Source organism: Aspergillus steynii, assembly GCF_002849105.1.
Source record: "Aspergillus steynii IBT 23096 chromosome Unknown P170scaffold_11, whole genome shotgun sequence".
Taxonomy (NCBI): domain Eukaryota; kingdom Fungi; phylum Ascomycota; class Eurotiomycetes; order Eurotiales; family Aspergillaceae; genus Aspergillus; species Aspergillus steynii.
The window spans coordinates 604,272-632,118 of NW_020194408.1; the positions used below are offsets into that span (position 1 = coordinate 604,272).

At 49.1% G+C, this 27,847-nt stretch overlaps 3 protein-coding genes and 2 non-coding genes across 5 annotated transcripts; 2 read left to right on the forward strand and 3 right to left on the reverse strand.

The window, feature by feature from the left end:
- Positions 1 to 339: 339 nt before the first annotated feature.
- On the forward strand, positions 340 to 18,263 carry P170DRAFT_459720 (uncharacterized protein; the record flags this gene model as incomplete). The annotated part of the gene is made up of 5 exons (XM_024851883.1): positions 340 to 852; positions 915 to 1,216; positions 1,268 to 1,667; positions 10,128 to 10,233; positions 17,587 to 18,263. Exons 1-5 carry the CDS (start codon positions 697 to 699, stop codon positions 18,261 to 18,263), a joined length of 1,641 nt encoding a protein of 546 aa, XP_024698545.1. The 5' UTR covers positions 340 to 696.
- Positions 18,264 to 19,032: 769 nt separating this feature from the next.
- Positions 19,033 to 19,104, reverse strand: P170DRAFT_t219. The gene has a single exon. It is a non-coding gene; the product is annotated as a tRNA-Glu (tRNA).
- Positions 19,105 to 19,134: 30 nt separating this feature from the next.
- Positions 19,135 to 19,206, reverse strand: P170DRAFT_t218. Its single transcript has one exon. It is a non-coding gene; the product is annotated as a tRNA-Glu (tRNA).
- Positions 19,207 to 20,571: 1,365 nt separating this feature from the next.
- Positions 20,572 to 25,634, forward strand: P170DRAFT_419109 (uncharacterized protein; the record flags this gene model as incomplete). The annotated part of the gene is made up of 7 exons (XM_024847262.1): positions 20,572 to 21,227; positions 21,322 to 21,573; positions 21,633 to 21,749; positions 21,810 to 21,893; positions 21,949 to 22,119; positions 22,168 to 22,762; positions 22,817 to 25,634. The coding sequence occupies exons 1-7, from the start codon at positions 20,642 to 20,644 to the stop codon at positions 25,632 to 25,634; spliced, it is 4,623 nt and encodes a 1,540-aa protein (XP_024698546.1). The 5' UTR covers positions 20,572 to 20,641.
- Positions 25,635 to 25,870: 236 nt separating this feature from the next.
- P170DRAFT_431205 (uncharacterized protein) lies at positions 25,871 to 26,610 on the reverse strand (the record flags this gene model as incomplete). Its single annotated transcript, XM_024848010.1, has 2 exons — positions 25,871 to 26,156; positions 26,378 to 26,610. The coding sequence occupies 2 exons, from the start codon at positions 26,608 to 26,610 to the stop codon at positions 25,871 to 25,873; spliced, it is 519 nt and encodes a 172-aa protein (XP_024698547.1).
- Positions 26,611 to 27,847: the final 1,237 nt, after the last annotated feature.

The window sequence follows — 27,847 nt, forward strand, 5'->3', positions numbered from 1 at the left end:
ACTGAACCATGGAAAGGCCGTTGCCTTGACCTGGATGACGCAGTTCCAACAATAGGCAGATACGAAAGGCCAGTCTGGAGATCTTGGCATGGCTTTGCAGTTTTGCACAGCCATCAATGCCCTTCCCAATAATAATACGGAGAAATGATAATAATAAATAATAATTATTACCATTATTGCTTACTTGATGCCTGAGTCAGCCCAGCCCTAAGCCATGGAACAGTTACCGTACGGTACAACGGCATATCGACGCTTCCTCTCCTCCTCTCCTCTCTCGGTCTTTTCTATCTTCCTGTCTTCCTGTATTCAACCTCGTGACTCTCCCTTTCTTCGCTTCTATCCTCACAACGTGTCTCGACCTTCGTGCGGCTTCGTCATTGTCTTCCATCTGCGCCGACCCATCGACGCCTACTAGCCTCTTAGCGTCCGCGCGGCATCGATCGGGTTGCCCCGTCGCTGGTTTTCACGGCCTTCGCATAAACAATTCATTCCACCACTTTCTCCGACGAGCGAACACCTCCCACCTTTGGGCTCCTTTTCGACCCGACACTTGACTCGGCTTTTCAACACCACCTTCTGATTGAATTAGAGTCGACAAATCATCTGACGATCGACTTAATACCTTCTTACTGGCCTTCCTGTTCTTGAGGAAGCGCACTCCGTCGGGCACCACCTTTCGCCTCTCCTACGACGAAAATGAAACTCTCACGACCTTCTTTTAATCCCGGGCGGACAAAAAACATCATCCATGGAGTGCAAGCACTGCTGATTTTCCTGGCATGGGCTTTGACCATCGCCGTCTTCACGAAGGGTGATGGGATCGATGGGCGATCGGCCTGGTATTGGGCTCTGGTACGTTCGACTGATTCATTCTTTTGGTCGATTTAATCCGAAGTCTAATGTTTTATCTCTAGTGCTGGTTCAGTATCCCCGGTTTGATTTACCTCGTCGCAGTGCCCATGTGGCCGCGCGCACGACGCTTCGGAAATGTTTACGCCTTCGCGACCGTCGACTGCTTCTACGCTCTTCTTTGGTTCACCGCATGGATCTGTGTCGCCAGCTACGTTGCGCAGGGCAAGTCGGAGGGCAAGTCGGATGACGATAAGGATAAGGACAAGGATAGTGACAAGAAGAGTGGGTGTGATAACTGGAAGTACGGCAGTGCCAGCAAATGCAAGGTCAGCACCGCCACGGTGATCATGGGAGTTGTTATCTTGTAAGTTCTGACTGTCTGTCATTTATGACTATTTTACTAATCTTTGGAAAGCCTTCTTTTCGTCGCAACTGCCTTCATGTCCTTCCGCAATGTCATGCACTTCCGTCGAACGGGCACTCTTCCCGATGCTGTCTCCGACCCTACCTTCGCCGCGCAAAGCAAGGCCGCCTTCTCTTCCAACCCGCACGAATTTGACGAGGAGGAGGATGACTTCCGGTCGCGCGCCGGCATGGGCTCCTCGGTCCGCGGCGACCGCGACGAGGACTACGCTCTCCTGCAACAGAACGAGGCGGATGAGTTCGGAAATCCGAACCAACGCTCGGCGATGCACGGCGGCTACGACCCGACCGCATCCAACACCGGCAGCGTGCCACAGAGCGACAACCCGTACACCAGCTATGGCGGTGCATATGGACAGCACTACGGCCAGCCGTCGGAATTCGGATCCAACGTTAGCGGCAACTACGGACAGCCCTCCGAATTCGGCACCAATATGAGCAGCAATTACGGACGTTAAGGCTGCCAGCTGGCGTGTTTCTTTTCACCATTTACCATTACCCTTACCCATACCTTGTTGTATCTCGAAATGAAACCATGGAGCGGTGTTTGTGGGCGCACTTTTTCACGCTGTACTACCCTTGTTTCTCTAGCTTGTTTTTGATACATGAAAGCTCTGCATGTGATTGTTTTGTTGGGACTGTTTGGTCCTGGGCGGAAGTGAAGTGCTGGCCATGTACGCCTTTTGTTGTTTACTTGATGATTTTGACGACAACCTTTCTTTCAGTGTTAAGTTGAGATCTTAGTTCGGATGATGCATAGGAATTTGACTTATATAGCGTTACCTTGATGTAGTCTAGTTGTAATCAGGCTTTGTTTACTCCTATGCTTTTCAGTTATATCCTGTAGTTCCAGAATAACAACTCAATTGTCTTTATTGCTGAATTTCACAATTTGTTACATATTATTATGTGCATGCACATTTCGGACGGGAACGGAGAAGCGGTTTCACCGGCGGTCAGGGACGGCAGAAATGGGACTTGGAGGACTCCGAATCTCCGTACCTTAGCACTTTCCTGTATCCAACAATATAGCGAATGCCATACAATTTCATTGATTCATTCTTATTCTCCTTGTCTTTCATCATCCGGTTTCCTTACGGAAGTGCCGTGTTGTGTGATAACATATGGTTAGATTGAATAACACTACTTTACTGTTCAGATTTTGAAGACTGATTACTCAACATTATGCATAAATACATTATGGGTAGTTATGCTACAGCTTAGTCATGGCATTCGTCATTGTGAAGAACTGCTGCCTGGGAATAATGAGCTTCTGCCGTGGAAATAAAGGGATCAACACTATTTCCAAACTGCCTAATTAGTCGCAAAAGATGCATGTGCAGTCTGAAAAATGGACAGGCATTGTAGGGGAATCCAGTACTAGTACTAGTATTACATGTCACATATCGCAGGCTACTTCTAATATTGGTGTTTATAAGCACAAGAGTGACTATGTTCAAGTCGGCTCCTGGTAATAGACTGCAGACACAATTGACAGATATAAACATTCGAAACAGATCCTCCATATGACATTTGCGACGAGAACATGAATGACTAGTCACAATCAACTGGAAGCTGCGACCTGGGTTGATGTCTCAGTTTGAAGAGGCTTGAGCTTGTAGTTCAAATGGATGGTGCAAAACCTGGGGGCAGGTGAACCACTACTAGGACCACCTCTTAGGTCTTTCTTCTTGCCGTATGCAACCTGCTCCACGAAGTCAAGCAAATCTGACCCTGTCTCTGTGGTACTTCCAAAAGAGGGACCCCGACTGGTCTGATCTTTGGGAAGTTTCTTGGATGGTTCACATTCCAGCGCACGCAAATTCACTGGGAGATCACTGACAACTAGCACAAGATCGACATTCAGAGCCCCATTCTCCCTGGTATATTTGGGCCATTCTAGTGTGATCTTAGAATTTGGGTTCGCTTCTGACCACCCCAAGGTTTTGATATATCCTTTGGGGATGTCATGCCCTTTTGCTTTATCCATGGCGAGAAGCTGGACTGAATCGAGATAGACCTCGAGAATGTTAACATGCAAGAGCTGTTCCCCGGAATTGTCCAGGTCGAAGTATTGGAGCTGTAACTCGTTGAAGGTGGGGGGCCTGTCCGAATCAGGATATATCTCAGTTCCAAAAACATTGTCTCGTGCAAATGGAATACGTATGCGATTTTCAACTTTTCCCATTGTCACGTCAAAATGGCTGAATGGCGGCTTATTCCGAGGCAGACCCCCTAGAGCGAGAACATGCTGGCCTCGTGCTATGCGCTCAAGAGTTTCAGCGCACTCCTGATAGACATCGATGTTTCTGACGTTGACGTTGTCCCAGCGGCGAATGAACTGACCCTTGAGTGTCACCTCCATCCCCCATTCTCCCGCTGAGCTGTGATGTACCTGTTTGAGAAGGGCCATGTAACCTAGGTTTTGGTCTGTGGTGGGTGAGAAGGTTTTTGAGTCTTGCAGTTTCGGTTTCATGAGATTACAAAAATCGTCGTCCCCTTGTATTAGGACGAAATATCTTGTCAGGGCCCTCTTCGTGAGTATGGCATGTGCACCGATTTCTGGAAGTTTGCTATCTCCGGTTTTCCAGGTGGTCTTGCAATGAGCGCGTGTGGTGCTGATGCTCTCTATGGTGGCTTCGGCAAACGAGTTATCAGAAGTGACTTTTGAGTCCTCAATCGGTATGACTTCGTAGACGTCACCCTCAATTAGACCATGAAGAGTACCTCCTTCCAGGACTATTTTGCCTCCTTTACCTCCCTCCTGTGAAGCTGGAACGCTGTCTAAAAGGCCCTCTTTCTCTAGGCTGAAGCAGAATCGGCGCACTGGTCCATTGATCTGAGGATGTTGCGACGATTTCAATCGCTGAACCCTTTGGGCAATATTGTCCATGATGCGCCTCCACGATACTAAGCTCGACGGTTTAAGCTCCGTGAGTGCATCTACCAGGGCCTTGGTGAGACATCCTTGGTAGTTTTCCCCATCGTATTTATCTTCCACAGCGCGCTCGGTTGCAGCTGCGGCGGCCACACACACGACGTTTTCGTTTTCCTCAAAGGGCACATGCTCGTCAATCTCGCCCCTTTCAAGAAGGGCCTGAATTGCCTGCTCTAGGAAGGGATATTCCTGAGGCTGTATAGACTTCGAATGTCCACCGCTTCGAAACATTCGTGCGGAGTAGCAATTGTCGAGTATGAGCGTCACATTTGGGGTTTTGTTCGTCAACTTTCTCTGCAGAGCAGATAGTTGAGCCCCAGTAATAATTTTGGGATCTTTGAAGGATACATCATCGAAGTCAGTGGGGATGATATATTGGATACGCCTGAGACTCCTAGATTGGTGGGTTGAAGCCACCTGCGAGATGGCTCCATGGCCGCTGTAAAACACAACGACCGCGTCGTTTTTCATCGTAGCGTTTGTAAGTTCGCTGAAAGCCTGGAGGATTCCATCCCGCGTAGCATTTCCTTGATTTTCACTCTCCCCGTAACACTCCCGGATATCCGTGAAGTTGAATTTGGTTCTGAGCAGGCATCCCATTGCATTTATGTCATTACGAACACCTTTCAACTCCCCCGTGGCGCTGCCTATGAGAAGTGCACGCTTCTGGGGGTCAGGCTGCTTCGGTTCGATGGTCATTTTCTATCGTAAACGCACGAATATTGAAGTTGAAAGCTGGTTTTTAATGGTATTGATTGCTGTATGGGGAGGTTGTAAAAAGAGTTTGATCGGAGAGCCTGTTGGGTTTTCAAGCTGGACTACCCAAAGTCATCACCTCTTATAACAACGAATGCCAGATGTTCGCATAAAGAAAAGGACAGAAAGGGTCTGTAAATCTTCAGGACACGTCACCCAAGACCATCATCTCATACCCTATACGTTAAACCCCTCTGTCATAGTGAAATTCTACAGCCCCCCATTAATCACCTATCGTGTTTTTTCTCGTATGCGCTATTTCTTTTCTTGTCCCCTGTCTTGTCTGCGAGGGTTTTCTTGGGCCTTAAGCGGGTAATATCAAATGCACCATGCATCATGTGGCTTGGCCAGCATCAACATTGTACTCCGTGACGACACCTGTGTGCGCGTCAGCTTTTCAGGGCAATCCGACAGGACGTTTAGTCAATAACTGAGAAAGAATGGTCTCGACGAGAATGACAACGCATTGCGCATGTGAACGAGACGGCATACATGTCCCGTCTTACCCAATTCATTTCGTCGTGCATACTCTAGCATCGATTATTCTTCTCAGGCCCTCATAGCCTCATCGGATACGCCTTCCTTTTCTCTCCCAGAGCGGGGGCACGAGAAGTGAGGGGAACGATGAGGATGGTGATTGAGTCGCACCTGTACCGGGCCACGTCAGTACGGCATGAATTCGCATGAAGTTCCATCCGAGGGCCTTGCTGGATGGGTGGAAACTAGTTACCCAGTCAGCTCGATATGTGAACTGCAGATCTGAAGAGGAGCCTGGTAGCTTCCCATTCCCGACACCTCCAGCCCCTCCGATTGGTGATGGTCGACGGCCAGATGGTTTATTGTCTCTGCATATCGCGGCTGCATGTTGCTATATCCCCGACGAAGGAGGGTAGCGAGTCGCGAGAGATGCGGGGGAGAAATCGTGGACTGCCTTGGATTCTTCGTCCGTAAACTTCCTATTCCCGTAATCAGATTAGAGTACGAAGTCTTGAGAGGTATAAAGATGAGGTGAGATCTCTGACACAGAGGGCTTCTCTAGAGTGCAATTGTCATTCAATTTTCATACTACAATTACTCGCAAAGCTCAGATCGCCGTTTCATCCCCCGATCAGTTGATCATGACTGCCACGCCAAACACCTCCAAGCCTGCGGGCTCTATCCACAATGCCTGGGCCCACCATCTCGCTAAGAGCCAAATCACCCAGGAGTGGAACAACCTCATTGAATCCAACGATGCCATCAAAGAAAATGACAAGATAAGGTACCAGCTCAGCCAGGATGACGATAGACTTCCTGAGCTGCCCCCTCAGCAACCTTCCGCGAATTATAGGAACATGGGTAAGCCCCCCAATGTGGCCATCATTGGTGCTGGTGCTGCTGGTCTTTTCACTGCCATGATGTTTGAGTATCTGGAGCAGGAGACCAGATTGAATGTTACCTACGAGATCCTCGAGGCAGCAAAGGAAGAAAGATTTGGAGGTCGATTATACACTCACAAGTTTAAGGGGCCAAATAATCAACCCGGAAAGCTCTTTGATTATTTTGATGTAGGGGCCATGAGATTCCCTGAAAATGATGTCATGGAGCGGCAAGTCTTTATTCCTGATCAATATCTGCCTTGGCTAACTCGTTCTTCAATGGTTTAGGGTGTTCAAACTCTTCAAGCATCTGAATATGCGGAAGGAAGACACGTGTAACGACGAAACCCAGATAGGAAGCCTCGTTCCGTATTACATCGCAAACGAAAAAGACATGAACGATGTCAAATCGAAAGGCGAGCCGTGGCATTTCAACGGCAAAACGCAATGGGGGGATCTCACCAGCATCCAAACCGACCAGGGCGAAGACCCATTTGGTTTAGGAGAAGGCTCAAACATACCCAGCAAGTGCGATTTGACATCCAAGCATAAGCTCGCGAGACACAACCAGAGACTAAGCATTTCCCCTGCTCCTTGGGGAGCGCATCTAGTATTATGAAATTCCATCCCGATCAGATCTTGAACGAGCGCATCTTCCACGACAGGGAGACACTGAAGGACCCCAAGACACAGCCCCGAAATGCGTGGGATACGTTGATGAGGTGGGATGCCATGAGCACGCGAAGTTATCTTGCCACGTAGGTCTTCATATCTAGTTTTCTGCCCCTCCCCGCGGCCATTGAGAAGAAGAAGAAAAAAAAAAAAGGTTAGCATCTCACCAAATTAAAATAGGGCACCCGACCTACTTGAAGTGAGAAGAAAAAACGCAACCCGACCTGACCGGCCCGAAATACCCATCGAACCCTATGACCATGACACCATTGAATGGATGGAAACCTTCAACGGGTAAGTTGAATCGCTTCAAGATAGGACCAATTGCTGATTTCTGTAACAGGGGTACAAATTGGTATGATCAAGCGCATAGCGAAACCGTGCTGGAGTCGCTCGATTTTGCCTGGGACGATAAGACCAAATGGTATTGTATAGCTGGTGGCGGTCAACAACTCGCTGAAAAGATGCGTCAGAGCTTGCCAGAGGAAAATAGACCCAAATTTCAGCATCGTGTCAAAGAGATACAGAGAAAAGGTAAAATGAATATGCATCTTGTCTACGAATCCCCCGACCTCGAATCCCCCGGCCTCAAAACTCAAGCGAAGGAATTCTCGGGCGTCTTCAGCTCCGTGCCATTGGGGTGTCTGCAACGCATGGACCTCAAGGATGCAGGCCTCAACTACGGTACCAAACAGGCTATTCGCTCCCTTGGATATGGGTCATCGGCCAAAGTAGGAGTGAAGTTTAAATCGCCATGGTGGATCCACAAATTGGGAGATTACAGCATCAAAAAAGGGGGTTTGGGCCACTCAGACCTGATGATCCGAACCTGCGTGTACCCGTCATACAATCTCCATCTCACGGAAAATGATGAAGCCGTCTTACTATGCTCCTACACATGGCAGCAAGATGCACAGCGCATGGCTGCTCTGATTTCGGGCGCCGGAAACCATGAAAATGAGCCAGACCTGAAAGAGCAAATCATCCGTGATCTGGCTCGACTCCATGCAAATGACCTGTTCGGTGAGCCAAAACTCCGCGATATTATCAGGGAGGAGTACTTGGAGCACTTTGCGTTTGACTGGGGAAGTGATCCGAACGCAATGGGCTCCTTTGCATTTTTCCGACCCCAGCAGTTCTCGCAGATGTGGCCCAAGATCATCCAACCATCCGGCGACCTCGTCATCATTGGAGAAGCGGCTAGTCCACACCATGCGTGGGTGATAGGATCCCTCGAGAGTGCAGTCTACGGCGTGTACACCTGGCTAGTGAGCAACCAGGGGCAAATGGGCAGCACCGAAAACAATGATTGTGCCCGTGCGGCCATTAATCTCATCAGACATGGCCCTGCAGGGGATAGATCGTCCAACCCATTTGTTGAGATTCCGCCCTACATGACTCCAGATCTTGTGCAATGGCAATCGATGCTTTCCCAGCGAGGCGAAGATTGGAAGCTACCTCGGGATGTTATGGAAGCTGTCGTTGACCACAATGAGAATGTTCAGGCATAAAAAAAAGAAGATGTTTGTCGGATCTAGGGCCAGGACCTCCAATTTCGGCTCAAATTCATCCATCCTTTGTTTGTCCGATGAGATTCGTGTATGAGCTGGGGACGGGGGGCTTCGCCAATTACCACACTATACTGAGAAGGATGCTTAACGCGCTTCTTAGGATCGGCTTCCCATTAACATATTGATAGTAATCATAGAGCCTTCCCCGGGATCTATTTTCTTCCTGATTAGAATCCTAGTATGAAAATCTCGCCCTTTCCCGTGGTGTGTAATTCAATTTGGGCATAAGCCAGCTGCAGCCATGTGATACATTTGGCTGCATTCCTAACTTGCAGATGATACGTAGCAATTGCCCGACCTGGGCTGTGGGCTCTTTGTGAGTGTTTAATATATCCTGCTCCGCGGGTGTCATCCCTGCAATATCCCGCTGCACTAGCTTGCTGAATTAGATCGAGCGCTGCAGGTATGAATGCATGCTGAGAGCCCCTCTTCATGAATATGAACCAGACCTCCAAAGTGTGGGATGAGGTAATGGATTGAGATGACTGATTGTGATGACCCTCCCTACTGAGTGCTGACCATCTGCCATATTCATGTATTTCCTATGGCTTCAAAAATATCAATTTCGGTTATTGCGGCAAACTAAAAGCTAGATGGGGAAAACACAGTAAAAAAGGAGAAAGAAAAAGAAAAAGAACCCGAATGGAAAGAAGTCAAAGACGCAATGAACACAAGTAAAACGCTGGTTGCGCGGGGGCGATGTGGTCAAACCAAGTCCGAGTGTCTCGCTCGGCAACAAGAGACTCAGAGGAATCTCCACAATCATTGAATTTCCTTGTGCATTCTTCTTTATGGGGGGATGGTGAATATTTCCTTGTCATCTACCCACAAGGAGATCTCGTCTTGGTGATTTCCGATTCTGCTAGAGTTCGGGTCCTTACCAACAATTATTTTGTCGGCATCCCATAGCCTGGGGAGCTCAAGGGACTTCCAGGAAAAGGACATATCCTTGGTGACAAGGGAGCGGAAGATGTCGAGACGAGGATTGCCATTGATAAAGTCTAAGGAGGGGGCATCAACGGGGGGAATAACATCGAAAGTCGCTGCCGAAGATGCCCGCGGCTCTATCGGTTTTGCATCACCTGTTGGAGGATAGATCTGTTGAACATCGAACTCAGGACCAAAACCCACTATAGTAAGATACAACAGGTTTTCGGAATGGTTTTTGAAAGTGTATCTGAACTTTTGGGTTGAGTTGTAAGGGCCGTTCTGTGCATCAACTCCCACAGGCTCTAGCGTGACTTGAAATGGTGGGTTAGGAAAGGCCAGAATTTTTTGAAGTGTGAGCAAGTCCCTGAATCGAGCTATCTGTGCAAGAGCAAAGGCAGAACTCGCCGCATGTTGCCTGGTATCAGCTCCACTTATCTTCAAGGGTTTGACTGGTCCCTCATAAGATATCCAGGATCGATGTCCCCAAAGTTTTATGCTTCCATCACGCATTCCCACCCGGAAGCCCTCGATTTCTTCAGGACCAGGATCATCTTTGGTGACCTCCACAGCGCTGCCGATTCTCGCCTGAAGAGTTTCCTTCAGCTGCTCCCGGAACTCTGTACTCAGCATTGGATCCACGGATACTCGCAGAGTTTGAATCCCCAAAGTCCAATTGAGTGGAATGGCGGTGCACTTATGTCTATCCTGGGATCTTATCACATTGCCTTCCATCGTGACGTTCGTTTGGAAATTTTCCACTGCTCCCTGTACACTCAAAATAGACGTAGTGGTAGGAGAGGATAGCAAGAACTTGGATCCGGCGCGAACTCCATGGGCCGCTCCAACAGGAAGTTTTGCCAAATTCCCTTCAATTTTCACTGGTAAAACCGATGGCGAGAATACTGGCTCCCAACCTTCAAAGAAGAGCATCCTATCACGTCCATGCATAGTGGGCGTTTGGTGTCCACCCTCCTGCTCAAATTTGGTCTTTAGATGGTCTTGTATCATGCGATAGGTTACTTTGACGGAAGTATTGAGGAAATCTAAAAGGTACGAAGTAAAGGCGCCCGTCTTGTCTTCGATATGCCTTCCGTCCTCTGTTCTGATGGGTAGCTCTTCCGCAAGTTGGTGAACGGTACAAGCGGTCATTAGCGTGAAAGCGCGCGGATTTAGATTCCACGATGTGTCTAGCTGCAGTCCACGGTTGTTGCCATTGTTGTCTTGGTTTACCTCCATTCTAACAGCTTCCTCATCGGCAGGCAGATTAGGAATGACGGAGGGCCAATCAGTCGGGGTTCGATACGAGCCTCCCCCAACTCTCCAGGCACCTCCCGAGAAACAACTGTCAAGAGAAACCACGACCCGGATGTTCTTGTCGTTAAAGCTACGCAGCCAATTATTGAGCTGCCATCCTCGTACCGCCGGCTGTCCCCGACAAAAGTCCAGTGTAATCAGCGACGGGTCGCTCATGTTGCCTTGAGGCGATCGCTGCGATGGGGTGAGTTTGTACCCATGTCCCGAGAAATGAAAATAGAAGAAGTCGTTCGCTTCCGCCCTCGCAAGAATTTCCTTGAACTTTTGTTTGATATTCTGGAAGGTTGGCCAACTTTCTCTTGCTTCACTTGGGACCGCATCAGCGTTGTCGACAGTGAAACCAGGAGGCCGAGAGGAGGTGAGAGTGGTAATGTCATCGGTCGCGAAGTTGAATTTATTTTGAATGAACGAAGTTATGGCTCTAACGTCGTGGACAGCGCCATAAAGTGTATCAAGAGACAAAGGCTTGTTTTCCACAATTCTTGCATCACCTTTGAAGTATAGGTCGACACCAACCAATAGAGCGTATTGCTTGGGCATGATCTGTACTTGGTGATGTGAGGTGATATGGCTAGAAAACAAAAAGAAAGAAAGACAGAAATAAAGAAAGAGGTCTTGATGGTTCGACTGTTGTGAGAATCTCACATATCATGCCTTGCCATAGTCTCATATATGGGTTGACTGTTGCTCTTATAGGGATGAATCCTCATAGCTCGCGAGTGAAAAAGTATAATTGCCATTACCGAGGGCCGAATTTCTGGGCTGACTACTATGAGCTCTTTCGTTTTTACTTTCATTTTTTTAGGCTGCCCCCTTTACTTTCCTCGCGCGCACAGCGCAGGTATTTCGCCTACCACCTAGATGCGTTCGTGTAGTTCTGCCTCCAGCCGAGTTATAGCGCAAAACGCATTTGGACCCTTTTGTATAGGCTTGAGGCAAATCATCAATGCAAGTAAAATGGCAGGACCTTTCTAGGTACACGGTACACTACACTTCCCGAATTCATGGAATGACAGGCATCTAGCCGTCGAGGGAATTCACATAGGTAGATTTCATATCAAATATCAAGATGAGGTAAGTGAATCTGGTAACATGAGGCTACTTCGCTTTAATCGGAGCAGTCTTCCTCTTCGTCATGAGTTCCCTCTTCAGGCTCAGAGGGGTAAAAGCGCACATTGAGCTCCATGCTATTTTCATTTTCTGTCCAGTCTCCACGAAAGATCTGCTTGGTCTGCTTGGCCTGGTCCCGCGTGCTTGCTAATTTCGACCCCAGCAACTTGGGCGAGAAATACATGCCACTCATGAACGTAACCACCCCCGCTTCGTCCTCATGTAACTCCGTGCAGCAGTTGCCGGTGTTGTTGGACCACGCACTCTTTGGCGTCAGCGATAATACCCCTTGCACATCTGCCCCTAGACCAATCTCGACCTTGGACGTCCGAGCGGTCATGACAGCGATAGCACAGCGCCGGGTGGAGTAGGTCTTGGTCACGATCCAGATGCCATGTCTTTTAAAGATGTGGCCGTGTTGACGCACCATCTCTGTCGTATTTTGAGCCATCCATAGCTTGGCTCGGATTTCTCGTTCAAGCTGGTGCTTCCAGACGGGGCTCTCCGTGACCAAGACGGCACTTTCGGTGCTCTCGCTTTCAAATGACATAGACACCGAGGGCTCGACAGGTGCAACCCCTATGCTGAACGGCGCAAATCAGCAGCTATCAAAGTTGAGACTTGCGTATGCAAAATGATCAAAAAAAAAAAAAAAAAAAAAAAAAAAAAAAAAAAAAAAAAAAAAAAAAAAAAAAACCGCACAACTTACGACGCCCCCAATTTCCCGCCAACCGTAGAAGAGCGAATAGAGCCGGCCTGCTTAGGCCCCCAGATTGTATTCTCCGCGGGCTTCTGCCCAAGTTTCGTTTCAGGGGGGGCTAGGTTGTTTTCGGCAATGTCGCCGACATCTGTCAGATTGACAAGGGTCTGCCAGTCCCCCTCACTGTCGAAATATCCACACGCGCCCGGATATATGTTCCCCGTGGTGGCTTTCTTGTACAGTGCCCAGCCGTACGGATGGTCCTGCATGAGCCGCGCGTACACTCTGTCGAGACGCGATTTATCCGACATGACGATTGGCTGTTTTCTGCGTTTCTAGGTGGGTTTTTATCGTCCAACGTGGTAGAGAACTTGCCCTAGGTAATGAAGGGGTAGGGTGCAAGATTTTCATTGCTTCGGGGCTCATGCGGAATATATGCACAAGCAATATTGAATGAGGGGGTGATAGTTTCCATGCAAGTCTGTCTGTTTGTGGCTGCATTGCATGGGCGGGCCATGCTGTCGGCCCGGGAATGCGGGCGTGCATCTGGTCAGGCTTCTGCTCAGGTCTCGGGCAGCCATGCGTGTGAAGTAAGTTATTGGCGGAGAAGAGAGGCCATGGCGAGCGGCAATTGGACTCCAACCACACCACCCTGTCGGTAGGTTGTGTGGATAACGCCGCTAGGAGGGTGCGCAGTGTACATGTACTTAGTAGACTGTGGGGCTATCCTCTCAGGTAAGATCTGCGCGGTGCCTACGATTGTAGGAAATATCATCCTGCAAGTATGATTGGTCTCTCAAGGTGTTTAGTTGTTGACATTGATAATAGGTGCGGATCGATCCGTCCCGTTAACTTCACCACTAACGCACTGACCCACGTACTACTACTCTATAGCGCATAAGTTGTCAGCTCCTCCATCGGTCCCCAGCTAGGAGAGTCTGCTGACCCAGTGAGTCCGCGAAGTAATGAGAGCTGGCAATGAACTTTCTCAACAGGCCAGTGCAGGCCTCCTGCGGACGCACGAACAGAAACTGAGTTGGCCAAGCGGAATCACAAGGTGTAGGTTCTGTATCATAGTGCGGGAGCGCTGGCGGCTACGCTTTGGATGCAACGGGCGTGTACATACTCTGCAGTGCATGTACTTGGTTGTGACATGCACTGTTGTGGCCCTAAAGCCTCAAAAGCAATGCTCACGTAGCGTAGGTAGTCTCGAGGGTTGGTTGAGTCACCTTTCACTGTGTTAACCTGGACGTCAATCGTTGATACCTTGAATCTATGTGAATAGTGCTTTGTCTGCTCCTTTGTTTTAACTCGTAGTCAAATTTGTCAGCTATAGCCTTTTCCCCCTGGGGTCTAGAATCCGTTCTGTGTCTTCATTTGCACGCCAAAGAGATGGAAGATCTTACCCAGGCCAATCATCAGAAATCTCCAGCTGCAAAAGCCAACGATCCCGTTAAAAATGACATAGCGATAAAATTGGGACAAGAGTTTGTCGAGACTGGAGACGTTGCGAAATTGAACGAATGCATTCGACTGTTATGGGATCTCGTCAACTTTGCAGATAGAAATAGTCCTCACTACGCTTTGTATCTCAGCAACCTCGGTCATTCCCTCGGTTTAAGGTACTCCCAGACGCTGGAGATATTGGACCTTCGAGAGACTATTCGCGTGCTAGAGCAGGCCCTCAATGCCACTGCCTCAACGGACCAGACATGGCCGGTCTGTCTGAACAATCTAGGCATGCGCCTAGGAGAGCTGTATTGCCATACCCGCGATCCGAAAGATCTCGACAAAGCTATTAGCATGTCGTGGAAGGCAATCAAGGCTACGCAGCAGGGTGATCAAGATCGTCCGCGGCGACTTCACAACCTAGCACTGAACCTGAACAAACGATATGAAAACCGGCGAGATCCAGTGGATTTAGATAACGCCATTAGGGCGCTAGAAGAGGCGGTAGCTATTACACCTCCTGGATGCAAAGGCCGCGCGCAATGGTTCACCAACCTTGGTGACGCTACATATGACCGATACCTTCTAAGCAATAAAATCGAGCATCTTGAAGAATCTCTCTCCTTTTCGCGCAGAGGTCTCCAAGCGGACGATCCGGGTGACCCGACACGGGCAGTGTGGTTGAATAACCTTTCGCTGCGTCTGCAGGCGGTATACACGCGCACTGGAAGAATCGAGGATATTGAAGAGGCAATTGCAATAAGCAAAGAGTGTGTTGCAGCTACTTCAGAAGATGACCCCGAGCGACTCAACCGATCGTGCAACCTAGCCAACCGCCTATGTGGCAGATTCGACCGCACGGGTGCGGTACAGGACCTCGACCAAGCTATCGCAATATTCAGGGACGCAGTCTCTCATACTCTACCGAGCGATGAGGAAAGAGCGGGCCGGTTGAACAATCTTGGACTTTCTCTTTCCAACAGGCACCTGCGTACGCGCAATGAATTAGACTTGGAGGAGGCGATTGGCACGCTGCGCCAGGCTGTCGCAGCCTCCAAACCGAAAAGTCCCGCACGAGCAACGAGTTGCAGCAATCTTGGTAACGATTTGGCTTTCAAATACTCTTATACAAACAACCAGGATGATCTTAGAGAAGCTCTCAACGTTTCATTGGAGGCTGTGGAAGATACGCCAATCGGTCATTATGCAAGGGCTGAGCGTTTGGCCAACGTTGCCCTGCGCCTGAGAGACAAGTACCGGTGCACTAACGATGTTGCACATCTTGAAAGAGCCATCCATGTGGGCCATGAGGCCATTCAGGCTGCACCTCAAGACCACCCTATCCAAGCGGCCTGCTTGGATACGGTTGGGAGAATGTACCTTGAACGATACAGAGCAGGTCAGAAGGCTGCAGACTGGACAGATGCCATATGCCATTTCATCGAGGCTCTGAAAGTTTCCAACACTTCGACCAGTGTACGAGTAAAAACGGCCCGCCAGATCCTAGCCCTCCCAGGCATCACAAATGACCCAGAAGCATGTGAAATAGCCAGATCTTGCATAGAGTTAATCCCGCGACTTACTCCACGGTTACTGCAAACTGCAGATAAAGAGTACCTCCTCTCCGATGCTGTGGGAATGTCATCCGATGCAGCGGCTATCGCCCTGCGTTCTGGTAAAGGTGCTGAAGCCGCCATTCGACATCTGGAAACAGGTCGTGGCATAATTGCGGCTGCGCTTTTCGAGCAAGTCGACGTTAAGAATCTCATGGGAGCGCATCCTGAGCTGGCAGAATCATTTGTTAAGCGGCGTGACCTACTGGAACATTCAACCATGCAAGCAGCCGGCTCATCTATCCGTCCAGAAGCTGAGCTGATGGGGCCTCTGGATATAGCAGAGAATGAACGTCGTACTCGCGCCAAAGCTGAAGAGGATATCGCCTCGCTCTTGGAAACAATACGCTCAAAAGACGGGTTTCACGACTTCTTGCTCCCTGTGTCGCGGGACGAGATGCTCGCGGCCGCCAAGCATGGTAGAATTGTGTTTCTCAACGTGAGCATGCACGGTTTGGATGCCTTGATTGTTGACCACCATGATATTTGGTCAATCCCACTGCCGCATGTTTCCCAGGGGGAGATTAGTGACCACGCTGTGGAACTTGCTTCCCGCGGAACTCTGAAATGGCTCTGGGACAAAATTGTGTCTCCCATACTCTGGAACATAGGCTTGCGGGAGGCGATGGAATTCCCCCCACCGGAATCAGAAAGGCGACAGGTTTGGTGGATCCCTACGGGCGAGTTGACCAAATTTCCACTTCATGCAGCAGGAAAGCTTTGGGAACGAAATCACGAGAATGCACTCGACAGAGTTGTTTCGTCATATGCTGCATCCATAAAAGCCATCGTTCATGGACTTCGACGGAGTCATGCGCAGTCATCTCCGGATGCCCAGTCTCCAATGAACCTTGTAGCCGTGGCGATGAGCGAGACTCCAAGGAATGACAATCTCCGGTATGCTCGCCCGGAAATTGACGAAGTACGCTCTGTCCTGAGAGACACGTCAATCCAGCTCGTGGAGCCTTCTCCATATAAGCAGAACATCTTGACCGCTTTGGGTACAAGTACGATCTTTCATTTCGCCGGCCACGCGGGCGCCCATCCGGTCCACCCACTTCAGAGTACACTACTATTGAAGGACTGGCAAGAGGACCCCCTCACAGTCGGAAGTCTCCTCGAAGCCGATCTTGGCTCGAGAATGCCATTTCTTGCATACCTTTCTGCCTGCGGCACAGGTCAAATGCGAAACAGAGGGTCCCTGGACGAGAGCATTCATCTAGCCAATGCTAGCCAATTGGCTGGATTTCGGCATGTCATCGGCACTCTTTGGGGTGTCAAAGATTCGTTGTGCGTGGACATGGCTAAGCTGACATATGAATTTCTACGCGATCGAGGGATACACGACACGTCGATAAGCTTGGGCCTGCATCGTGCTATTAGCGAACTGCGAGATAAATGGGTTAGGGGCAGTAGCCGTGCGATTGATAACTACCATGGGGAACAACAGAAGTCTACGCCGAAAAGAATGCCCAGAATTGTTTACGAAGATTCAGTCGATGACGAGCAATTGTTTTGGGTTCCATATGTTCACTTTGGTATTTAGTGAGAGGCTGTATGTACGTACAAGGTCCGTCGGCGTGGCAATAGAGCAGACAATACGCTACTCATTGGGAAAGCGGTGTAGAAGACTTTTTGACACCCTCTCGCCGCCAAGTAAGCCTGGCAGTTAATCACCGCCTTCTGATTGGAGAACTTCTTATGGACAGCTTGCGGACTGATCTTCGGTCATCTTTGTCTGCATCACATCCTCTGGCAATTCATCGCGGCGCTCATTTTTGCTCAGATTGCTCATCAATTCATTTTGCTGAGTACACAGTAAGCACGCCAACTCGCTATCTCATATCCACCCTTCTAACCAAACCCAGACACTCAATCACCACCAGACCGCCAAAGCAAGAAACCCCAAGCACACCAGCAGCCGTCACCATGGCCAGCAGCGTCGACCTCTTCCACCACTACCCCCTGCACCTGGACCCCAGCTCGAAGGCGATCTCACTCGAGCCCTCGACCTCGCAATCGGCGCACCAGAGCAGCACCATCAACGAAGAACTGCAAGAGCTGAACGCACTGCACCGCGCCCTCGTCAGCCTCGACCCTCCCAACATCCCTCCTCCCCCCCTCCCCATCAACCCCAAGCGCAGCGCCCAGATCACCAAGCTCCGCGACTCCGCCAACGCCGGCTACCGCAAGAACAACCACGCCGAGGCCATCCGCCTGTACACGTATGCCATCGACATGGCGCTGGGCCGACCGGGCTGGGAGCCCGTGGCGCTGACGCGCGACGAGCTGGCGGGTCTGTACTCGAACCGGGCGCAGGCGCACATGGCGCAGCAGAACTGGCCCGAGGGCATGCTGGACGCCAAGACGGCTGTCGAGAGCAAGCCCATGGCGAATGTCAAGGCGTGGTGGCGCGCGGCGAAGTGTCTGGCGGAGATGACGAGGTGGGAGGAGGCGCAGACGGTTATCGAAAAGGGTCTGGATATTGAGGGCCGTGAGAGCGAGGGCGGTAAGGAGCTGCTTTCGCTCTTGGAGGAGGTCGAGCAGGGTTTGAAGCGCGCGGCTTCGTCGTCCTAGGGGGGATGGGATGAGAAGGGATCTGTACATTGCATTGCGTTGCATTTGCGTGTTGCTGCACAGTGATGGATAAGATGGTATTTTTTATGGGCTTATGTTATGATTGGTTTTGCTTTTGTGTTGCGGGTTTCTTGCAGTCATGTGGGCTTTGTTTTGATTGTTCTTCTGGGCGTTTGATACCGGATACCTGATTCAATTGATGATTGCATTGTGTCCAGGGCTTATACTAGGTTGTCAGTTTTCAATAAATTCTCCGGTATATGCTCTAATGACTTTGATCGACTCGTGTAGACTGGGTTGGGGTGCACTCTTTGATGCTGAACTATATCCGTAGTTCAATCTACTGATTGTATACTTGAAGCAATGGAGACATGGTACATACGAACCTTCTAGTCTATGTTATAGATCAACTACCTCATATCTCTGCAGACGAATGCCGTCGCCACTCAACTTCCCTGACTGCGTACTTAAAGATAACTTCTCGGGAACACAACAACATGTAAAGAGAGCATAATAGTACTTCGTACGTCGTACATAGTCACAGTCTAACAGTGACCCATCCACACCCTACCTACCCAAACCAGCCTAGCAGTAGCCACCCACCAAAAAAGAAAGCATCAGACCCACAAAAAAACCCTACGTAACAAGAACCACATTCACCACCACCACCTATCCCCTCGCCCCAATAACGCTCCCCCCTCCTGCCCTCCCGCCAAAAACAAAAAGATAACCAACCCAACCCCTTTCTTCTAAGAAGAAGATACAGTGATTCCGATGCGGGGAATCGAACCCCGAGCTGCCGTGTGAGAGACGGCGATGTTAACCATTACACCACATCGGATGTGTGAAGAAAGAAGAAGGTTGATGATGTTTCCGATGCGGGGAATCGAACCCCGAGCTGCCGTGTGAGAGACGGCGATGTTAACCATTACACCACATCGGATTGTTGTTGAAGAAGGGCGAGGATTTGTGCTAGATGAACCTGGGTGGGTTTGCGGGTTAGCCGAGGGGGGAGTTCGGCGTCGGGATGTGGGGCCCTTCTGTAAGTGCCGAGGGTGTGATTGGGTCCCGGGGGGAGGGGACTAGGGTTGGGATTCCGGATTCCGGATTCCGGATTGATGGGAGTGGGAGGGGGAGGGTTTATGAGGTTGTGTTGGAGGGTAGGGGTTTGGTTTTTATTGTTGCTTGTGTTGTTTGGGATGGTGCGGTGGTTTGGGTGGAATTGATGATAGGTTTTTGGAGATGTGCTTGGTTTTGTTGTTAGTAGTTGATGGGAAATATATATCTTCTAGATGCCTTTCGCAGATACTGTTAACACCAGGATGAATAATTCAAGGAATGTCATGTCTTTGTCACTTTCAAACCATCATGTTTAGAAAAGCTTTACACCAAGACGCCGTATATATAGTTGACCAGAATGGAGATTAGTTGCAATTACCAGAATTTTGCTATAGATCGGGACAATAGCGACAAACCCGTCCTGTCAATGACTTCCCATTAACCACTTTCCAAAACAATATAGCATGATGATGAAACTGAAAACTCCAAATAAGAATTCCGCCTCTGCACATGCCATCACACTCATCACAAGAGGTCTCATGACCTTTCTCACGCAAAAAGGCTGAAGATGGGAGCTGAGCATTTTATGTGAAGAGTAGCTCTCTTCTTGTTTGATTTCAATTAGTCAAGGTAATGCGTAGTCTACTTAAAGTTGATAGATAGTGGAGGTTTTGTAAAAAGGCTAATGTATGTTTCTCAAGAAGCCTGTGATAGGCTTTAAGTCGATCCTCAAAGCCGAGGTCTTCCAAAGCATTGGAAGAAAATTAAAACAGCCATAGTCCGAAATTACAAAAGCCTGGGCGTAAGCACACTACATATCACTGATTGCAAAGGGAGGATCAGGAAAAAATGGATTAATATGAACATAGCTGTAGAAATTAAATTAGTGAGTTTAAAATAAGTCTATATGCGGCGAGAGATAGAAAGATTTACTAGCCTGAAGACAGAAAGCAGTACCTCTCATCCTGCTAAGACTCCTCTTCTTCTCTGCAAATAAGGGTGAGGACGAGCAAGAAGGCGGGAATGGGCCGCCCCCTGACGCTGTACGTAAGCCTTGCCAATGCAGATGGTAACTAATATCTCAGCAGTTCTTTATGAAAAAGCAAAAAAGCCGCAAGGCTGGAATACGAACCCCATAAATGAACCAATGAGAAAATCAGATTTGGCGCCCTGCTCAAGGCTAGTACATGCATGCCAGGTGTTCACCAAAAACACGTACGGGGTAGAGCGCAACATAAGCAGGCTGACTGCCAGCCCTGCTTCTTTCAATCTGTTCAACTCTGGACGAGAAAAAAGAACAGCCCAAAGAGCATTCCACAATGTTTTTGAGATTGTGTGCTAAACTCAACTTTACCAAGGCAGATCGAGATGGCCGTAAGAAGCATGATGATCAGCCCCCGCCTCCAAGCACCACAGACCAAGATCGCGTCGGAACAAAGGCCAATAATGGCGTGCCTTCCAGGCGAGATGCAGAAACCGATAACACCCCAAGGGAAAACCTCTGCGAAGTGACCGGAGAGAGATTGGACGAGAACCCCCCGCCTTCGAGCACCACAGTCCAAGATCACACCGGAAAAAAGGCCGATACTGGTGTGCCTTCCACGCGGGATGTTAAGCCTGACCTCCCAAGAGAAAACCTCTGGGAAGTGGCCGGAGAAAGATTAGACGAGGAACACCGAAATGCTCTGGGTCTGGAAAGTGTCTTTCCTGTCACGAATGCCATCGAACAAGTGATCAAGACAACTGAGGAGAAATACCGCGAGTATAAAGAAGGTGGGCTCAAGATTCGCAAGCGCGATGGTGGACACATCAACGTTCGGGATTCCGCCAAAAATATCATTCTGTATACACTGCAGGCGCAGGATATTGTCAAGAAATTGGTGGCTTTTGATCCAACCGGACATGGTGAGTACCTACTTGACCTTCCAAGATTCTAGTGCAGAGCGGTCTGGGCCCCAGAAACAAAAGGTGCTTGTACATCTGCTAAAGCCAAGCTCAGCATCAAGTGCATGGTCAATCGTTTCGATTGGTCTGACGTTGATCAAAAATGACATTGAACGTCGGGACGACATTTTCGAGACAGCCGAGTATCTAGCCCGCATTCTTTCCTACTATGCGATCGTTGACAATCATTATCGAGAAAGAAAAGTGGAAAGCGATCGAGGGTTAGAAGACGCTCTGATTGAGGTCTACTTGGCAATTCTTCAGTACACGGCAGAGGTGAAAAAGGCAGAAAAAGAAAGCCATGCTGGTATGTGATCCAAACTTGGGTTTCTCCATGGTAATTAATAGAAGCTGATACACTGAAAGCCCGCGTGGTAAAAAGTATCACGGCCCTTGTTCATCAGCCGCTCAAAGACCTCAAGGAAACCGTTGAACAGAAAGGGCAGGCTGTTCAAAATTGGACAAATCTCACGGCAGCTCTAGGTATCACCACCTTCCGTTTGTCAAGAATCAACAAAAAAGAGGCCCTGCTTATTTTTCCAGATCACAGAAAGCAAGCTGAAACAATGCTGGACGGAATCGACGAGGCGGTTGAAAGGCTGAAGATTATTCAATCCCACACTAGAAGTAAGAGATTTACTAGGTATTAGCGATCGAGAAGGGCATACACTGATGTCAGCAGGCTTGCAAGACCGAGAGATTCTCGACTGGTTGTCCACGGCATCCTATTCAGACCCCCAAATTCACACCCAAGACCGCCGGGCATCAAACACGGGGAATTGGTTTCTTGACTTACCCGAGTATAAAGAGTGGAAGGCCACGCCTGGACAGATCTGTTGGCTTTATGGAGCAGGTACGTTTTTTTAATCCTCGCAAAATCAAAACTAATCTTGTGCAAAAGTCGGATGCGGAAAATCGGTTCTCTGTTCTACAGTTATCCAAGATATTGGGGAATTCTGCAGGCCTGATTCATCAAGGCATTTTGCCTACTGGTACTTTCAGTTCAGCAATGACGAAACACAGAAGGTGTACAACATGATCAGGTCCATCCTGCGACAATTCATGCCACGAGAACTTCCTGCATCTATGGTCAAACTCTGGGAAGAACATCGCCACCGAGGCAGTGAGCCACAACAGCAAAAACTTGTAGAGATCCTCGACATTGTGTTGGAAACTTCTCAGGGCGAGTTCTTCCTTATCCTTGATGCTCTGGACGAATGCCCCACGACAGGACACAACGAACGAAGGTCGCTCTTGCCATTCCTCGAAGAACTGTTGGGAAAACATCGATCCAAAATGCATATTCTCGCCACAAGTCGACCAGAGCCTGATATACGCTCAAGGCTGGAACAATATCAAAGCGTGGATCTGGAGACTGGGTTGGGGGGAGATGTGGAAACTTTTGTCCGGGCTCAAGTTGCCGGTGGCAGGTTGTGTCAATGGGACGAGTCGATTAAAAAGCTGACCCTAGAGAAATTGCTTGATATTCCGGAACGGTATGTTGCATTGACCTACAAATATGTACAGCATAATTGACACGTGTGATTGAGCAGGCGCTTTCGCTGGGCTGATTTGCAGATAGAGCGGCTTGAAGAGTCCACGGATGAGGATGAATTTCATGAAGCTCTTGATTCCATTCCAGCCACACTCGAGGATACCTACAAAGACACCCTTGAAAGACTGTCACCAAAGCATCGAAAGGCTGCTCGCACAATATTGATGTGGCTCAGTTTCTCTGCCGTCCCATTGGATTTGAAAACTGTCGCGGCTGCTGTGTCTTTTCGTTTTCCAGGGGACGTTGTGACAACCTGCACTACTTCCCTAGTCACTGTGAGCATCTCAGATAATACTGTGAGACTGGCTCATTTCTCCGTGAAAGAGTTCCTAGTTTGCAACGAACCCGAGGTCCAATGGTATCAATTCTCGGCCCTCTCCGGCCATAATGCCATAGCAAATAAAACTATCGACTGCCTGCTTGAAACTACCGAGATCCTAACAAAGACCACTGCGGTGCAAAAGCCACTACAGATATACGCTGCGGGATATTGGGACCGTCATCTGGCAGAATTAGGAGATCTACACGCCAGTCGTACCGGTCTCCAGGAAAAGATTGACCTCCTGTTCACCGAGCGCGATATTTATTTCAACTGGGTGCGCTTGGTTGATTTTGATTGTGATTACAAATGGCATCAATCATTTGAGGAGTTGGAACCGCCTCTGGTTATTGCATCAGGAAAAGGATTGAAACAAACAGTCGAAATGTTGCTTGCAAAAGGCGTCAATTCTATGGGCCCACACCCTGGACTTTATGATGCGTTGCTTGCGGCTGCGGGACAAGGTTACCTAGAGGTCCTAGAGCTTTTGCTGAATAAAGTGGATGAGATACCTCGAAGAGTGATTGGAAACATGCTGTGGCATATTAAAACCGCCGAAGCCGACAAAGAGAAGTTGGCGATCATTTTAGACCTGCTTTCGGACAAGGGTGCTTTGCATGATCAATCAAGAGCATCGCATAGGATCATTGATGAGAGACTAGTTGAACGTGCAGCTGGGAATATGTGGTCGGGCCAGATACTAATGGGCCTGTTCCTAGATCGACAAGAGAAAATGGGCGTCAAGATAACTGAGGGGTTGTTAAATGCTGTGTTGCACAATTACTACTACAGCGAAGAAATCATGCACATGCTTTTAAAAAGTTGTGACGTGGATATAAAGCTTACCCCATCATTGATGCAGGTGCTTGGTTCCTCATACAATACTAATGCCATGACTGCCGTTCTGAGTAGGCGGATCAATGATGTCACGTTGGATGAAGAATGTGTTGGGGCTTTTGCAAGCGGAAACAAAGAAGCGATGGAGCTGCTTCTGCGGGAGCGTGGCGAGGAAATCCAAGTCACCCAGAAAGTCCTGATTACAGCCGCCAGTTCTGCACGCGATCCACAGACAGTGAAGTTACTTCTAAACAGGCGAGAGCCTGGAATAGATATCGGTAAAGAGGTCCTCTTAGCCGCTGCAGGAAACTGGACAATAGGCAGTGAAATCATGGAGATGTTGCTTGATGAGCGTGGGCAAGACACCGTCATTAATGATGAGATCATCCAGGAAATTGCAGACAACCGAGATCAAGGCTTGGGCATGATGAAGACGCTCCTGCGCAGACAGCAAGCGGGCTTTGTGGTCACCGAGCAAACATTATGCAACGCTGCTCGATGTCACAGTCGGGAAATGCTGGAGCTCCTGGTGAATAATTCCGGTGGTTCTGATCTTCCCATCACAGGGAAAATCTTATGCTCTGTAGCTGGAAATATTGCTCGTGGGAACGCTTTGATGGAGTATTTATTTGATCTTCGAGGTCACAGTCTTCCCGTCTCAGAGGATGTATTGGTATCAGTTGCAGATGTGAAATTTCTCGCAGCGAAAAGTCCCGCAGCGGACGAGGTGCTCACATTCATCTTGGAGAGATGGCCGGAAATTCCGGCAACTGATCGACTGTTGGAAGCGGCATGTGGTCACCCTAAGGCCATGGGTCTGCTATTGGATCGACAGCAGGACTGTCTTCCAATTGAAAGAATGATCTACAAAATAGCAACTGACTGGAGGGGAGGAAGGGTGCTGGAGATGCTTCTCGATCGGCAGCTTGTGCAAGTGGATGAGTGGCTGGTAGAAACAGTCGCTGGTAACGACGGTGCTCTGGAGGTCATTTACAGCAGGAATCCGGATTTTCCAGTGACACCGAAGGCAGTCGTCAACGCGGCAAGAAAAAGCGATGCAATGAGGATCCTGCTCAACAGACAGAAGAATCAAGTCTTGATCACAGAAGAAGTGATCAAAGCTTCATTGTTGGGATCGCACCCAGAATCAGTCATAAGCTTACTTCTGGCTCGCCTGGGACCAGAGGCAGTGCCGATTACAGAGGATATCTTGATATACGCTATTCGGAATAACCAATTCAGTTCTGTGGAGTTGTTTTTGGAACAACGCCGTGGCCTCAATCTTAGTACAGTCTGGGAAACAATATGGCAGGACCCTGAAATCCCCCCATCTTCTCTGGCTAAGGCAGGAGGGGCTCTTGTTCAACATGCCAGTTTCGATGTCTCGGATAAAATGCTGGAGAGGATCCCATCTGAGTTTTTGGACTCTTTTATCCGCGCATGTATGCAGCACCGGATATCGTTACCCACCACAGAGGCAGCATTCGAGCTGATTGTGGAAAGGTCAAGTTTGAATACAGTCGATATATTCTTGGAGGATCACCCTGGCTTTCCTATCACTGAGAGACACATTGAGGCTGCTGGGAGGAACCAAACAAAATACATAGACAACGATGCTTTGGGGTCGCTTCTGTCTGCCAAGTCAAGTTCATCTTGAGGCACAGGTTTGCAATATGTAGGCTCATTTCAAGTTTGAAAATCATTCAATGTCTTTGGTAGTGCATGCCAGGCCTTCTCCCATCTTAGTTCTTAGCGTCAGTCAACTACATGTTCATCCATACTATTCTTCTTCACCTCCGTTTCCCTGACAAGTTTAACTTATCAACTTTCACAAAAAGCTACCATGGACCTTACCGGGGTTTATTTTACAACTGTGAGAGCCAGATGAATTATTTATCTGCTTTGCCATCCCATTCGGCTGCTCGCTTTGATGGTGTCATGAATCGTGTCGTTTGTTTTGCGGAGATCTTTCAGCTGACCCTCGAGAGTTGCGATTTTTGCCTTCAACTTGTCAGCGTAGACGTAATCAGGGTTCTTGTCTTCCTTGCTCACACGTAGACTACTGAGGGAGACAGTAACAAAGTATGTTCCATGCTTCTTCACACTAGCTGCCTTGAAGCGAAATAATAACCAAATCACGCTGGCTGTGGCACCCGGCGCACCCCTGAGGAGGCCATTTCTATTCAACTAACAGTAGAAACAAAAGAAAAGCCCCGAAGGGCACCAACCTGCCTCTCTGGCAGCAGGCCGGTAACAATAGGATAAAAAAGAAAAATGACCTGGTTATCTAAGTCTTATCAGGCCAAATAAAGGTACTACCTGCCAATCACAGGGCGGGGACGTCATCTTCTTCGGAGTCGGGAATCTCAAAGGGATTCCCAGGCGAGCAGGAGTACGGACAGCAGCGCCGGAAACACGAGCAGAAGCTGCCAGGGTCGGGGGCGAGGGCACGCAGCACAGGAGGAAGCACCAGCGGAAGAACTGTTGTCACGACTCAGTACCGACCAAAGAGCTCCCAGAAGGCAGCGTATATCAGAGCGCAAAGCTTGTTGAGTGATGCTGAAAAGCATAATAGGCGTGGTTCCGTCGGGAGCTCTGGTGTTCGCAGGGGCGTGGAAATCATATACCCTCATCTTTTTTCTCCGCGGTCTCGGTGGCCCAATTGACAAGCACACCTTGAAATAGTAGATCATTCGATGTGATGGCGTTTTTGAATCTTTCGATGCACTACCGATCGTCTGGCAGCGTGCTTGATCGATAGTAAACCGTATGATGGGTTCTGAATTCCATGCGTGCAACTAGGGGAGCGCTTATTCCGAGCCATGAATGTCCGCGGTCATTCGGCCTAAGTCCTTAGGGTAGGACGAGCTACAGCATTGTTTGACAGCTGCAACCCTGAGCTATGGGAGGACGGTGGATGCGAGAAGAAATAGCACTGATTACCGAAGGGCCAAAGCCTCGAAATATGTTGCATGTTGTCCTAGTGTGACAGGCAATGTGCACAAAAGACTGCACTGAGCGTCAATGGACCTAGAGCTTCATGGTCTGTCGAAAAGCGCTAGGTCAAAGAGAACGTAGAGTGGAACTGCAGAGTCCTTATTTCCCGACTATTCTTCACCAGATCATTTTGAGCCTCCAGAAAATGGTTTGCATGCTATAAACCCGCAGTAGACTTCCTGTGAAGCATCGTCTTGAGTCCACGTGCAAGCGAGGCAGTCAAGATGAGCCTCGTTTGGCTGATGTGATTGAACCTGACGACTGCAATGTATTTAGTTCCATGTCTCTCAATGATGACTGGGTCACCTCGGGGCAACCTGTTGCGTTTCAGGTCGCCGTTCTGTGAAATCATTATTCCACCACGCATACTTGAGATTGGCCCTTCCGCCCTTTTGCCCTCTGAGGATGTTCTCTTGTACCCCCGCCAGACCAATGTTTTGCTTGTCGGAGGTGTTATGCTTTAGCCAGCTTTCCTATAGCTTAACCTAAAAAGGCTTGAAAAGAATTCAATAACAAAGGCTACTCTCGAAATCTTCAATTATAGCGAAGCCTAAAGAGGATAAATGCCGTCACGCAGAGTTGACATTATTCATATAATATTCTGCCGGCTGGCCTGGTGCTTGAACACCCCGACGGTGATGATGCGGATGGACACCGCGTCCCAGCGTTTCGACGACTTGTCCGGCGTCTCGGACAGCCATGAGAATGCAGACAATTCCAACAGCGGGAAATGGCAGAAATTCCCGCAGTACAGGCCCATAGGATATCGTCAGGTACCGAAGCTTCAGGCGCCCCTCGTGTCCTAGTCCGCGGGCCGCTTTTAGAACCGTGAATCAGATAAAACAGAATAACTGCTATTTGGCGAGCGTCTAT